Source organism: Syngnathus scovelli, chromosome 3 (genome assembly GCF_024217435.2).
Source record: "Syngnathus scovelli strain Florida chromosome 3, RoL_Ssco_1.2, whole genome shotgun sequence".
Lineage (NCBI taxonomy): Eukaryota > Metazoa > Chordata > Actinopteri > Syngnathiformes > Syngnathidae > Syngnathus > Syngnathus scovelli.
The window spans coordinates 21418090-21432806 of NC_090849.1; the positions used below are offsets into that span (position 1 = coordinate 21418090).

At 45.1% G+C, this 14717-nt stretch overlaps 3 protein-coding genes across 5 annotated transcripts; 2 read left to right on the top strand and 1 right to left on the bottom strand.

The window, feature by feature from the left end:
- The first annotated feature begins 87 nt into the window (after nucleotides 1–87).
- rnmt (RNA (guanine-7-) methyltransferase) lies at nucleotides 88–2377 on the top strand. The gene is made up of 3 exons (XM_049763324.1): nucleotides 88–318; nucleotides 750–1305; nucleotides 1419–2377. Exons 1-3 carry the CDS (start codon nucleotides 122–124, stop codon nucleotides 1758–1760), a joined length of 1095 nt encoding a protein of 364 aa, XP_049619281.1. The 5' UTR covers nucleotides 88–121; the 3' UTR covers nucleotides 1761–2377.
- On the bottom strand, nucleotides 2146–4218 carry hs3st1l2 (heparan sulfate (glucosamine) 3-O-sulfotransferase 1-like 2). The gene is made up of 2 exons (XM_049763396.2): nucleotides 4009–4218; nucleotides 2146–3877 (listed from the first exon to the last, which is right to left on the bottom strand). Exons 1-2 carry the CDS (start codon nucleotides 4216–4218, stop codon nucleotides 3212–3214), a joined length of 876 nt encoding a protein of 291 aa, XP_049619353.1. The 3' UTR covers nucleotides 2146–3211.
- On the top strand, nucleotides 4117–14655 carry LOC125993983 (uncharacterized). 3 transcript variants are annotated; one of them, XM_049763065.2, is made up of 12 exons: nucleotides 4117–4258; nucleotides 4414–4457; nucleotides 10273–10701; nucleotides 10923–10975; nucleotides 11070–11144; nucleotides 11387–11446; nucleotides 11525–11584; nucleotides 11653–11835; nucleotides 12050–12274; nucleotides 12396–13989; nucleotides 14164–14268; nucleotides 14363–14655. In XM_049763065.2, exons 2-12 carry the CDS (start codon nucleotides 4433–4435, stop codon nucleotides 14590–14592), a joined length of 3039 nt encoding a protein of 1012 aa, XP_049619022.2. In that variant the 5' UTR covers nucleotides 4117–4258; nucleotides 4414–4432; the 3' UTR covers nucleotides 14593–14655. The 3 variants fall into 3 exon arrangements, with proteins under 3 accessions (XP_049619022.2, XP_068506137.1, XP_049619021.1); XM_068650036.1 differs by having other exon boundaries at nucleotides 11387–11584; XM_049763064.2 differs by lacking the exons at nucleotides 4117–4258; nucleotides 4414–4457 and adding an exon at nucleotides 9409–9498 and having other exon boundaries at nucleotides 11387–11584.
- Nucleotides 14656–14717: the final 62 nt, after the last annotated feature.

Consider the following 14717-nt stretch of genomic DNA (forward strand, 5'->3'; position numbering starts at 1 on the left):
TTAACTTAATTTACAACCTATTTAAAAGAGACCATTTCGACCCCGGATGTGCGTGCACTCTGAACCCGGAAGCAGTATTACGCGCATGCGCCATGTCTGTATACACACAAGCGTAACAAACATGGACGCTCCCGGTGACGGCACAAAGAGATGCTGCGACGAGGACGACGAATCCCTCCCGAGGAAGGGGTCGAAAGTCCAGGTTGACCACAACACAAATGTGGCCAACCACTACAACCGGCTCCAAGAGACCGGACTGGCCGTGCGTAGCCAAAGCCGCATTTTCTTCATGCGGAATTTCAACAACTGGATGAAAAGGTCTGCGTCATCTTTTGCATCGGTCACTATTTACTTTTTAATAACTGGATGAATGGACAAGTGAAACGCAAAGTTAAAAAAAAACAAAGTGCTTCCTATTGTATAAGCAATCAATCTAGTAAAAGGCAACTCATTAGCAAACAAACACCCATCAGTCACGTGTATACTTTGCTGACTCGAAAAGTTGCTTCAAACAAAAATTACTTAGTTGTTCAACGCACGAAACACCATGAAATAAAAGTTGGAAGTCTAAACTTTTGGCTAATATGCATCTTTTGATCCAAAAGACAAATGTTTTCAGTGTACAACAAAAGCAATGGACCCTTCCATTCCATTTTCTAGAGGGGACTGTCTTTTTTTAATCTTCCATTTAATTGCTTATCAGAATTTCCTTTTGTTAAATATCTATCTATCTGTCTATCCATTCTTAGCGTCCTCATCGGCGAGACAGTGGAGAAGTTGCGAGACGCCGGCCAAAACCGGCGCCTCTCCGTGCTCGACCTGGGCTGCGGCAAAGGCGGTGACCTGCTCAAGTGGCGCAAGGGCGGCATCGACCACCTGGTGTGCGTCGACATCGCCGGCGTGTCGGTGGAGCAGTGCCGTAGTCGCTACGAGGACATGAGGAGGAGGAGTCACAGGGACGAAGGCATCTTCAGCGCCCAGTTCATCACGGCGGACTGCACAAAGGAGCTCGTTGCCAACAATTTGGACCAGCCCGACTTGAAGTTCGACATCTGCAGCTGCCAGTTTGTGTACCACTACTCATTTGAGAGCGAGGCCAAGGCTGACATGATGCTGAGGAACGCTTGCGAGCGCCTCAAGCCGGGTGGATTCTTCATCGGAACCACGCCAGACGCCTACGAGTTGGTCAAGCGTCTGGAGGCGTCTGACTCCCTCTCCTTCGGCAATGACGTGTACCGGGTGACTTTCGATGGCAAAGGCAACTACCCGCTCTTTGGATGTCAGTACCACTTCAACCTAGAGCAGGTATACCCCCCCCTTCTTTAAAAAAAAAAAAAAAAAAAAAAACAGCTTGTCCTTGCAGATTTTAATAGATGTGGTAGGTCCTCGGCTGTACTATTATTTATTTATTTTTTTAGGTGGTGGATGTCCCGGAGTTCCTGGTCTACTTCCCTTTGATGGAGCACATGGCATCACGTTACGGCATGCGACTGGTGACCAAGCAGCGCTTCTCCGAATTCTACCAAGAGAAGGTGAAGCTGAGCCACCACCGCAATCTCATGATGAAGATGATGTCGCTGGAGGAGTTCCCGGGTGAGCACAGCGAGGGTCCGCCGTCTGAGGACCAGGACGAGTACCGGCACGCCCGTGAGCACTGCGACCGGGCGGGTGACGCCAGGATCCGTTTGGGTACGCTCAGCAGGTCTGAGTGGGAAGCGACCAGTATCTACCTGGTGTTCATTTTCCAGAAGATGTCCTGATGGAGGTATGGTAACTCCCAGAATGCACTCTGAGGAACTGACCCATACGGACACCCGTTCATGACATGGAGAGGAAAAAAAAAATTGTGGTGTCAATACAGAAAGATTGTACATAAAAAAACGGAATTTTTGCTGACTAATTACTTTTTCCCGACCTCGAATAAGGCATCAAGTGTTCAAAATGCCGATTCATATTGTGCCATCCATATTGTGGCCACAGTTTTTTTTTTTTTTTTTTTCTCTCCATGTCCTTTCTGGGGCTCCGTTGACCCAATCTCTATATTCTTCATTTTCCTCATCACTGCTGCTTTGAGAAACCGCCTGTATACTTCAGTTTCAAACGTCTTCTGATTAATAGACGCTCTTTAAGTGGACATATTATGACTTTTCTTTTTTTTTTTTATATACAAATAGTTGGGACTGTGATGTGCCTGTCGGCACATCAAATGTAAAATAACACAACCAAGTAAATGTTTTGTTGTCTTTGAGTGAGACAATGTGAATTTGTCACAATTTGACCAATTTACATGATCAGTTTTGAGCAATATGGAAAGCATGATTATTGGGATTTAAAAAATGGTTTTGTGAATACAACTATTAAAGTAAAACAAATTCAAGGATGGCATTGATAATTCTGTATTTAAACATTTTGGTGGGGCTTAATTAAGCGTCGACAACAGTAAGATGATCAATGAAAATGTATTTGATTCGATAAAGACAACACAAAAAAACTAGTCGCCATACATTTATGGTGAATCTAAAAAGTTATATTTACACTTAACATTCAACCTAATGTAACAAAAACAGAAATGCTTTGCTAGTCCAAACATCTTGTAAATGTTCAGTCTGTAATTTTGATTTACATTTTAGAAAAATTCATAGTGCAAATTATTTTGACATGTTTTTTTTCCACAAAAGGGATGTCACTTATTTAATTGAAAAAAATAATCCAAGTTTTTTTTTTTTTTTTTGCTAGTTAATGTTACTAGCTGCATCGTAAGGTTTTTAAACCCAGTTAGCTGCCTTGTGTTAAAATTCCACTGGCATCTTTTTTTTTTTTTTTTGCTTCTTGTTAGCCACACATTTTCTTTTACTCCACCTGTGCTGGCATGCTTGAATTATTTTAAATTAACACCGATTGTCGTCGTCTTTTCAACAAACGCGAGCGGCATTGCAAATGCTAGTTGTGTTTTTTTGTTTTATGAAATTCTAGCCACGTTCTTTGCATGTAAAAAAATGCTAATTGTGTTGTCAAGCGTTAGTTGCCTAATATTTTTTTATATCTAATTCCAGTTGCCTTTTTGCGTTTTTTTTATTTTTATAAAATGCTTATCGTTATTATTTTTGATTTAAATATCCATGGAGGCACCAGCATGGTTATTAAGTCACTTCATCTTGTTCTTTTTGGGTCAATGACACACAGCGTGGAAGGTGGATGATTCTTTGTGTCCTCAGCACCAGGAGAAAGTTCTGCCCACCATGTTGAAGAACAAGCGGTTTGGCTCCGCCAAGTATTGGCAGAGCTTCTTGAAGGCGAGTCCACCAAGGGGCGCGTGAGGTCGCCCTTTAGACTGGTCCAGGCATTTTTCCCGTCCGGCCTCCAGGAGGCAGTAGAACCCCTTGGTGCTGTTGTAGTGGAAGTTCTCCGGGCCGATGCGGGCCGGTAGCCCCAGGAAGCGCTCAGCCCGTCTCAGCTCGGGGTAGGGGTCGCGGACCAGGGCGTCGCCGTCCACCACGTGGATCTGTTCCCTGGAGAAGACCTCCAGCCAGTGGGCCAGGTGCCTGTGGTAGAGGCTCCTCTGGAGGGCCTTGTAGCTGGCATCCACCTGGCCCTCGTGGAGTAGAAGCTCCTCCAGACGTTGGTAGGGTTTTTGGCGGGCCAGACGGTTGTGCAGGACCTGCGTGTAGTCGGACACCAGCCTCTCGGCCGGGTCTCGCACAATCAACAGCAGGCGAGTGCCGGGGTTCATGGCCCGGATCCGAGACGGAACCTGGGGAGCGGCAAAGTAGCCGGGGGTCTTCTCCAACGTCAACTGGCCGGGCCTGGTGAAGGGCATCTGGGAGCGGTACCAGGCAAGGCCTCGCTTGTAGTGATCTTCCACGTTGAAGTAGTGCACCTTTTGGCAGGGAGAGGGCGTGTTATCACGTTTTTAAATAATCCGGCTGGGACTTGACATTCCTCATACATAAATGCCCTTGTTGGTGGAGGGAGGGGTTTTTTTTGTTTTGTTTTGTTTATACAATATACCTCTGCTTTTGCCACTTCTACATCGGGGTGTAGGTTGAGCATCTCCAGAAGAGCTCTGGTTCCTCCTTTTCGCACGCCAATGATGATGGCGTCAGGCAACCTCTGCATGCCACTACCGTTGTTGAATACTCGAGAGATGACGTCACCGGAAACGCTCCAACCAACAGCCAAGCGAACAGACAGCAGCAGTACCGGCAGCGTCCACAGCATGGCGACACACACATCGGTCGGCGCAAAGCAAGGTGCTCAGGTGAGCTGAAAGAAAAACTAAGACGAAAAGTTCATATTTATATTATTGTTGAACTGGGTTTGAGAGAACAAACGTTGCTCGTCATGTTTCTTTTTTTTTTTTAGCATGCTAGTTGAGTCGTTGTTTATAAATCACAGTCGTGTTCTTCTTTTTAGGTGTCAGCTTTTTAAACGAATGCTTGGGTGTTGCAGTTTGCTGGGTGAGTTGAGACAAACATCTTTTTTAGGTGTGGTATCACTTTTTTTTTTTTTTTTTAAAGAACACCACCTTTCTCCAGCTTCCTGTTGTTGTTATTAATTATCACACAAGTGTAATGTGGATGTTCTCAAAAGAGACACACGACCTGGTTCCACAGCTAATTGCATCTTTGGGGAACAGGCCCTCCCCCATGAAACCTTCTGGCCCGTCCCTGATGAGGCGCCGTTGGCGTCATGTTGCAATATTTGCCAAGTCTGTGTGCTGTACCCGTGAATTTTCCACCTTCACATGTATTATCAGAGCAATTTAAAAAAAAAATCCCCACCTTTTCACTGTCGCTGAAGCCAGAAAGACACCCCAAACAATTTTGCAGCTTTTCTTCTCAATCTTCCCTCACTAAATCTTTTTCCTCTCCCAAATAATTTTTCCCCACTCAGCGGGGTGTGCTTGAAAGCATAGCAGCCCTCCCACCCCGACGTACCCCCCTTCAGCCAAACACGGGCCCACCTCCCCTCTTCCTCCTCCTTGAGCTAGCAGAGCATGCTAAGATCTGGGTCAACCGTATCAAAAGCCAAACAACGGCAATTCTTAGTGCCGCTTTCGTTTTCACGCGTACAAAAGCACACTCAGCCGTTTGTAACAGTAGTGCCGTTAAATGGCTCATCATTTTGGCAAAAGTGAAATTGTCTACTGGGAAATAAATCATCGTTTCTTACTTGAGCCAATGCCCCAGAAATGATTGTGGAAATGATTATGATTGATTACACATTTTGATTTGTTTTCATGCAAGTTAGACTAATTGTTAAGCTCAATTGAAGATTTTTTTTTTTTGAGCTAGTCAATTGCCAGTGTTTGCTGAAGTCCACCCTGAGCATCTCATGTGTTCATGTTTCCATCACCTATTGATTGAAATTTCTATTTGACACACAACTGTGTGTGTTCTCTCACAGTGATTATCAGGGCCCTGACATACATTTTTAGGGGAGGCTTCCTTTTTTTGGGAGGGGTAATCAGTTTCAGGGTGATGGACGCCGTAGATGGAGTGGTCGCGTGCTGGCTTATGTTTTTGGGGCGGGGGGTCTGGAAGCATGGCAGATGGAAGGGTTGGGGGGGCTGACGTGTCCGGTCAATATCATCATGGACCAGCGAGCTCAATATCGTCAGGGTCAGGGTTGGATGTTTATCTGGGTTAAATACTGCACACGTGAGGAGACTGCTGAAGGTTTGCCTCCGTCCTCAGGTGTGTTTTGGATGTGTGCTGTTAAACTTTCCATGGAAACCGGTTCTCAAGTGGCCCACCTGGGCGGCACAACCCAGAGGGAAAGATCGGGAAAGCCAAATTAATATAAATGCAAAAGACTTCCTTTTCGTCGGTTTGGTATTAAGCAGGATTACACCAAAAAAATGGACAGAATTTATTTTTATGAAGTGCAACAAGTGAAAATCGAAATGAAAATGAGAGCAGAAAATTGTAAATATTTTATTTTTTAACTTTGCTTAGACAATGGTAAGATTCCAATTTTTTTCTCAAAACAAATTCTGAATTTCCAGGCAATACAACTATCCTTAGATAAAAAATTTATTCTTGGAAAATCACTATGTTGTAATTTAAAAAAAAAAGAGCATAGTTTTATGATTTACACAAATCTGACTGTTGGAATACAATTATAGAATTATTCCTGACAAATTCGGACTTTATTGTAGTACAATTTTACAATTAAAGATTTAAATACTTAAAAATGTGTGTACCATAACTCTAAGATTAAAATAACCTTTAATATTTTATCTTAATGGTATTCCCATAGGTTTAACAAATTGACAAATTTGACAAATTCTGACATGTAAGATTACAATGAAAAGAAAAAAGGAGAGAAATTATATTTTTTCCCAAATTCTTTTAAAATACATCAATGTCATAAGATAGCGGGAACTTAATCATGACGTGCTCAATTTTTAACAAACCACCGTGTCTGAAAAAAAACAACAATTCATCAGAGACTGAAGGTGTGACTGATGGGGAAAAAAAAAGTTAAAATGAAACCTAAATTACCCAAATTGAACGACTCAATCTGTTAAAAGGAATTACGTAATAAATGTAATTTTCTTGCATTTGAATTGGCTGCCCCGATAGCGCCAAGATATTGATGTGAACTTTATCGGTATATTTAAAAAGCTAAACTTGAACTACACAATTGGGCAACAATCCTGCAAAACTGCATTTACATTTAACAAAGCAAACAGAGGTGAACTCAACCATGCCAATATAGACAGCTCCCAATAAGCACACGGTCCGAAAAATTGTTAATAAAGTCAGCTTCAAGATCTTACTTGTGTCTTCTTGCATGCGCTCTTCTGCTCTCGCTCGGCTCCTTTTTCTTTTTCTTTTTCTTTTTCTTTTTCTTTTTCTTTTGCTTTTTCTTCGTGCCTCACCTCTCGTCACTCGAGCAAGTGTGCGTATGCGCGCAAGCGGCAAATGGAGCGACTTTGCTTTGTGCCGCCACCGACTTGCTGAGCGTGCAATGCTGCCACTGACTGGGAGGCAGGGAGCGTGCGTGCGATAATACACGCACGCACACACACACATGCAGGCACGCCTCGGGGAAGCCCCCCCCCTTTCCTCCGTTCTACCTTGTCTTTCATTTCCGTCACATCAGCTCAATTTTTTTTTCCGTCACACCACCACCCCCAAGATGATTCCCAGTTTTTAACCTTTTTTATCTTTACCCGCACGCACACACACACACGCCCTCCTTTTCCTCCTCCAGTCTGCTGGGGCGAGTCCCTTCTATCATAAATAAGTTAGAGTGCGTCAGAACAAAACAACACAAAGGCACAGAAAAAAATTGTGGATTCGCGACTGCCTCTCACTTCATTTTTTTTTTTATTGGTCTCATATCAAGAAAAAAAAACAGAGTTGTCTCCTTAATGCAACCACAATTTCCAGATTTATTTGAATGGAACTGAGCTTTTTTTGTCACTCAGGATCAGCATTTAGCAGCCTTTATGGAGCCATGGGATGCATTTTACGTTAGAAAAAAAAAAAAGTCAGCACACCATGAAACGAAAATGTCACAAAAAGTGCATGGAACAAATTATGCATTGGGACCTAGATCTAGTGGGTAGGGGTTGTCCGTTAAATCTGATCGTCCGTTAAATTGAAATTGATTTTTTTTTTGTCATGGCCTAAAAACGAACGCACAATACTATACTGCGCCTCTAAGGTGACATGGGAAAAAAAAAATGTGTTCCCTCGCAAAGATTGGCATTATCTTGCAAAGTTTAATTTAATTGAACACATTTTTTTTAATGTGATTTTGTTAATTCTAACCACAGCGACATCCTCAGTTTTAAAAGGGTGTGCGCACTTGTGCAAACATCTCATTTGTTTTACCCTTGAAAATATTTTTTTCAACTCAGTTGGAGAGGTTCTAGGTCATGTTCTTAGTGGATTGTCAATGTTATTATGACATACGCCTGGCACTTGAACAGGGGTGTGTAGACTTTTTATAGTCATTGTTATAATATAGATGGGTGAATGAGTGGCATTTGACGGGTTCCTCCATTATGCTGGCAGCGATTGTGCTGAATATCTATTCCGCACCCCCAAAAGCCCTCCATCGACTGAAACGCGCCCTTGTACAACGTCTATTTGGGACACTGGGAAGGTTTTCTTCCCAAACTAGAAAGCCAAACCCCCTTCAAATTTCTCGGCAGGTGGCGGGATCCCCGGGAGACGTTCCAGCGTCCCCCTTTCTTCTCGTTTCCCCCTCTCGAGTCGAAAAATGTCTTCTCCCGCGTCTCCGTCTTTGACGACATGTTGGCACACCTCCTATGTCCTCGGTCGACAAAACAATTTGGTGGTGGCTCGGCCCCCCGCCGGGCCATGCAAGGGGGATGTTTTTGCGGAATAAGCGTGGGTAATTTGCTCCAAACCGGCAGCCCCTTTTACTTTTTCTTGGGCAGCTGAGCGAGAGGAGATAAAGACACAATGAAATGGTGCGAGATGCTCGCATAGGCTCATTACACGCTTGTCAGGGGGGGTTTCTCGCCGCCTTTGCTGACGCTCACTAGCTTTGCTGTCTGTTTTTATTTGCTTCTCATGGCAACTTATTGATTCCATATTTTGGACCCTCTTCACATGGCTTGTTATTGTCCTCAGGCTATTTTGAGAGCTTTGCTATACTCAAGCACTTGCTCGCTCTACTAAGAAAAAAAATACATAAAAAAAAAAAAACAGCCCTCATAGTCGATTTATTTTAGCTTAGTGAAATTTGGTGGGTATGGTCATCATGAGTAGACCAACAAAAAAGTCTCAAGAAGCTGTGACCAATAAGAAAGAGGGAGGCTGCCATGAAGCACGCATTTTTGCTTGATCCTTTAGTTTGGGAAATAAAAGCCATTCTTCAGAAAGTCTTTTTGTGTGCACACAGAATTTTTATGCGTACTGGTTGTGTTGTGTACTCTGTAAACAACGAATCCAATTTCTTCTAGACATGCCATTTGTGGGTGACGTCCACACTGGGGTTTCCATTCTAGGGGTGCCACGTGGCGAGTGTGAGTAGGAGGTCAAGGGTGAACATTGGGTTAATAATTTAGTGTGTGTTGGGTGGGCAAGCACTCGGCAGTAGAAGGAGCAAATGAAGAATGAATGAATGGTCCCTCCAGTGGAATGCTTTTTTTTTTCTTGGGGAGGGCTTAATTTTGTGTGTCTTTCAGGCATTTATCCACCTTTAGCCTGACTTATTTTAAATTCAAATGAGAAATTTAAAATCCAAACAATGACCTGAAAATCCCCCAAATTGGAAACCATAATCCTTGTTTGAAACCATAAATGAGGTTTTGAAATATTATTTTAATCCCGGTTGTTGGAATTCCTACATATGTCTTCAAGTACAAATTTAAATATTCAAGTCAAATAAACGATAATAAAAACTTAAAATCAAGTTTTCGAACGTGAATCGGAAGTGTTGTAATTCGTTTCCGGGTTACGTGTCGATAAACCGGAAGCCGTGAGCAGTGCTTCTTCCGGTTGTTTTGTACAGGTATGATGCTTTTCTTGCCAAACATTTTTTATCATTAACTTTAAATGTAGTAGTGTACAAATTCGTTCATTAATTTTACAAATTGTTAGGCAAGTGGTTTATTCTCCCGGACGACGATAGCCCGATTTAGCTTACAAGCTAACAATGTAAAGAAGCTAGAAATCAGGACTCATTTTGTTACAATTATAATTGGAAGGAATGATTGTTGTTGTAGTCATAATTAATATTGTAATATTCAAAATGGATTTTGTGCTCTGTTTGGGTCGTTGTACAGCAAATTGGCTAAATGCGTGAAAAGGTGATAGAAAATGAATGTTTGAGTGATCGATTAACTTTTAGCGATGACAAGCCATGTTTTTGGTATTTGGATCTTCACTGATTTACCTAACATAACCCCCCTTAAGTACCAACTGTTTTTATAAAAACATGACCAAAAAAATCACAAAAAATACTGATTAATTGTTATAATCAGTATGTTTATTGCTTCAGACGTGCTTTGACTGAAAAGAGGATGGAAAAATACTCTTTTATCAAGAGTCAGAAGATAAATAGTGCCATTGTTAGCGTAGTCGAAGTAACCAGAGCCAGCACTACTAATTATATTGGCACGGCAACGCATTGCTGTAAATGTGACTGGTCAAAAATAATTAAAACCCACATGAATATACTGGAAGTTTGACTTTGCTTTTGTTCGTTAGAATATTCTTTTGGAAGTGAACGTTATTGCTTCTGGTGATTGGATGTTGTCTCTACAAATGGTCTTCTCGTTAACAGGAGCAAATGGGTTCCAGAAAACAATGGACCACATGATGACGAATAAAAGTGATCCATGGGCAACCCAGATGGATTGGTCGGCGGTCTCCTCGCAGAGCTCCTTCCTCAACCCGCTGTCCGGGCAGAATCCAGCGTCCGTGTCGCACATCCACAGCCTTGTCTCGCCCGCCTCGCTTTTCGCCAGCGCTACCTTTGACCCGCCCCAGTTGATGGATGCCGAAGAAAAGCTCAGACCACTGCAGGCCGGGCATCAAGCCCAAATGGCGCCCCTCTGTGCGTCCGGCGTGCCACCCCCCTCGACGCAGCCCTCTTTTCAGCCGCCCTCATCTCCGGGTTCTTTTCCAAGCATCCAGGTGGTTGCCGCTTACAGCCTAACCTCCTTGGTTCCCCCTGCGGCACCTCGGTGGACAGACTCGGCCAACTGCCACGGTAATTTCTCACAAATTTTTTGGGACGTTTATTTTTACTTCCAACACGGACAAATCTTTCTCAATATACGTTTGGAGACTGAAGGAGTGACAGATTTGTTTTGATGTATTTATTTAGTTAAAATGACTTCTATATTATTGCACTCCTAGACCTTGAACAGATTGATGTCGAAATAATTTGGTGTCAATGTCAATCAACGTTATTCTTTTTGTTTCCTGCAGCCTTGAACGACTCTGAACATCCTGACAAAGATGCTCCTGCTGTTCAAACACCCGTGAGGAAAATGGCCATGCTTTTACGTCACAACTCGTATTGGAGGCCGTTCAGATTGCACAATCAATTCCTAACATTTTTTTTTTTGTCTTCAGGGGATGACAAAACGTTCTATGATTTTACATCAGCGCTCTCTTTTACTCAAGCAGCTGTCGGAGTTGGACAAACTGGTCAGTGTGTCTCGGGTTCCATTCACGTTTATTTTAGCGTAACAAAAGCAAAACGTTATATATAAATATGATATTTCTTGTAATACAGGTTAGATTATTGCTTTGGAAGAGGATCTTGGGGAAAAGAAAAAAAAGCGCATATTAAATTGCAATCATCTTTAAAGCTGTACCAATTGTTTCTCATTTAAAAGACTCATCGTAGCAAATTTGGCTCCTTATCTGGACTTTTCTCTCCCATCCAGCTGGAATCATTGCCTCCAGAGGACAACGTCAGTGTGAAGTCACCCCCTTCAGGCTGCCAGGCAAACAAAAACTCAATTTTATTGCCACTTATCCACACACACGGCATGTCGACTGAAGTCATATCGCTGTGTCCTCAGTCGCCTCTGTCCATGGACGAGTCATCACCACCTCAAAGCGAGACACCGCACAAAAGCGAGGTAATATTTTTTTTATCATATGCACTTTCATTTTCGTGTTCAAGCATCCCCGCGCTCCTTTTCGTCAGCCGGAGTGGTACGCCTCGTCGGACGCACCGTCACCGGCGTCACCGCTCCGCCCGTCCACTCCACCGCAACCGGCGCCATCCGACGGCGAGCCTCGCCAAGAGCCTCCGTCCAAGGGCAAGCGCCGCCATGAAGAAGACGATAGCGACGAATTAACGGACGACTCTGCGTGTGCAGCTGAAGCTGTAAGATGACGCATCGCGTGGGGAACTGCGAATGTTACATTACATAACATTATGTGTTATGAACATATGACAAACAAAAGAGAATAATAAGTTTGTTTTGTGGTCTAGAGATTCAGACAAAGATATTTGGGGGGAATTTTCTTTATCTTACGATGTATCAACGTGGAGGGGGAAACAAAATAAGCGGATTTTTCTCTCTTTCTGTCCCTTCCAGGAAAAACCCTGTGCCGAAGAATCATCAGACGAAGGCTCCGATTTCTTACAAAGTGACGACAGCGACGTGTCTGACGCTCTGTCGGACTTGGGGGAAGACCGTTCGGCAAGATCCCCTCGCGGCACCACCATGACCCTGCGCAGCAAGAAGCAGCCCTGCTCAGTGCCGATTCCCAGCGAGCCGCGGGAAGCCAAGACGAAATGGAGCCGGTTGAGCAATGTGAAGGTGTGTTCAGTTTGAAAGAAAACTCCGTATAATTCAGGAACAAATCCCTGCATTGACTTTTCTCGAGTCTTTCAGCAAGTCACTTGTGGGAAACTTAAGATGGCATGTGTTTTCTATCAAGGTGTGCGCCATGAAAGAAGGCCAGAAGAAGCGGGTTTATCGCCGCAACTACTGCTTGTTTTGCTCCAAGCCCATCATCAAGCTGTCCAGGCACCTGCAGCGCCAACACAGCCACAAGGAGGAAGTGTCCGCCGCCTTGCGCTTCCCCAAAGGCTCCCGAGAGAGACAGAAGTTGTGGAAACGGCTCACCAACGAGGGCAACTATGCGCACAACAAGCAAGTGCTGCGGACCGGCGAGGGCCAGCTGGCGGCGCGCAAAAGACCCACCAAGGCGGTCCAGGCGCAGGACTTCCTGCACTGCCTGCACTGTCGAGGTTTGTACATGAAAAAGAACTTGGCGTACCACATGAAGCGTTGCCCCGAGCGGCAGAAGAGGAAGAAGGATGAGGAGCCGCCCATAGGGAAGGAACGCGTGGAGACCCGCTGCGCCCTGGAGGCCATGAGCGACCTGAGCATCAGCGCCGGCTTACGCGCCATCCTGTCGCATATGATCTACGACGACGTGACCCGCCTCATCATCAGCGAGCCTGTCCTGCTGGACTACGGCGAGGACATGTTGGCACGGTACGGCTTGGACGACAAGCGGCAGGACTACATGCGGCAGAACCTGCGACAGATGGCTCGGCTGGTCTTGGAGGCCTGGAAGAGGACGCCGCTGAGGAGGCTGGAGGATTTCTTCGACCCAGACAGCTTCCCGCACGTGGTGGCCGCCGTCAACGTCCTGGCCGGCTACGACTCGGCTGCCCGCACGTACAGCGCGCCCTCGCTGGCTATCAAGCTGGGCTACTCTCTCCAGCAGGTTTGCCGCATCGTTCAGGAGAGGGCGCTAGAGCGCGGAGACTTCGCCCTGGCCGAATCGGCCAAGAACTTTCTGGCCGTCTACAGGAAGCGCTGGGCCAAGATGATTTCCTCAGGTGCCTTGTCAGTTCTGAGGAAAACCAAAAGAAAATCCAGGGAGAAAGTTCTGGACGTCCAGGATGTGAAGAAACTCATCTTCCACCTTGAGAAAATCTCCCACCTCTCTGAGGAGAAACTGCATGCGGAGCGCTCAGCGGAAACATATGACATTTTGGCCAGGACCGTTCTGGCCCAGATAATTCTGTTGAACAGGAGACAGAACAGCGAGGTGTCCAACTTACCGCTCACCGTGTTGACATCCGTCAAGAAGCCCGACCCGCAGGAGAACTTGGATTTATTAGTGAGCGACCTGGAGAGGAGAATGTGCAGGGTCTTGAGCAGGATGGAGATCCGCTCCACGTGCGGCCGCATGGTCCCGGTCTTGCTCAAACCAACCTTCCTCTCCGCACTGGAGCTCCTGGTGGAAGTGCGCGAGGCTTGTGGCGTCCCCGCCAAGAACCCCTTTCTGCTGGGACGTCCGCACTCACTCTCCGCCTATCGCGGCTCGGTGTGCCTGCGGATGTTGGTCAGAGACAGCGGCGTCGGGAATTCCGAGGCGCTGACGTCGGCCGGCAATCGCAAGCAACACACCCCGATGCTGCAGGTCATCAGCATGGACCCCACCGAGGCAGACCTCATCCTGGGGCCCAATAACCAAGTCAAGAGTCTTCGGAACAACGTTGGCGTGGACCCTGAAAGTGAGGACCAGTCTGGATTTATTTATTCATTGAATCCATTACAGAAGGGGCAGTATAAATTGAATTTTATTTTTAGAATGTTATGATGTTTTTAAGCAGCTCTTGCTCTAAAATGTATCAGACAAGAAAATACTGTATTTATATACACAATCAACAACCATAATGATCTTGTAGGTCTAAATGCAGCACCAGTTGCATCACGGAACCACCGTGAGTCCTTCGCCGGATTGGCTGATACACACACGACCAATTCTACAGCATCCAGGCGGTCTGCAAAAGGTACGCAAGTCGGCGTGTGATCATTTTTGCCTGGTCCTGACAGTTTTGGATTCGTCTTTGCTTTTATTGTGTTTTTTTTTTTTTTTCAATTCAGCCGGTTCCCCGATCAACAAGCAGAAGTGGAGCGACTGTGAGGTCGCTGCCGTGGAGAAACACATGATGTCCCTCATCCGAAATCACAAAGTCCCGCAGAAGCTTGACTGTCTCCGCTGTCTTGACGCCGAGCCGCAAGCGCTGAGCAGGCGCTCCTGGAAGGGCGTCAAGGACTACGTGAGGAACCGGATCACCGCCCTCAAAAGACAAGACAAGTCCTCAAAGCACTGATGACTTACTGTACAGTTTTGACACTCTAATCCTTTGTTTCTTATAAATGTTCACAAACTTTGATTATTGTTTCATATTTTCAATTCTATGCTCACTATCAGTAATTCAAAAGAGATTCGAACTAC

Coding starts and splice junctions, on each gene's coding strand:
- rnmt (XM_049763324.1), top strand. CDS start 122: ATGGACGCTCCCGGTGACGGCACAAAGAGATGCTGCGACGAGGACGAC. Junction 319..749: donor TTCAACAACTGGATGAAAAG/GTCTGCGTCATC, acceptor ATCCATTCTTAG/CGTCCTCATCGGCGAGACAG. Junction 1,306..1,418: donor ACCACTTCAACCTAGAGCAG/GTATACCCCCCC, acceptor TTATTTTTTTAG/GTGGTGGATGTCCCGGAGTT.
- hs3st1l2 (XM_049763396.2), bottom strand. CDS start 4,218: ATGCTGTGGACGCTGCCGGTACTGCTGCTGTCTGTTCGCTTGGCTGTT. Junction 3,878..4,008: donor TAGAAGTGGCAAAAGCAGAG/GTATATTGTATA, acceptor CCCTGCCAAAAG/GTGCACTACTTCAACGTGGA.
- LOC125993983 (XM_068650036.1), top strand. CDS start 4,433: ATGCTTGGGTGTTGCAGTTTGCTGG. Junction 10,976..11,069: donor CTCCTGCTGTTCAAACACCC/GTGAGGAAAATG, acceptor TTTTGTCTTCAG/GGGATGACAAAACGTTCTAT. Junction 12,275..12,395: donor GCCGGTTGAGCAATGTGAAG/GTGTGTTCAGTT, acceptor TTTTCTATCAAG/GTGTGCGCCATGAAAGAAGG.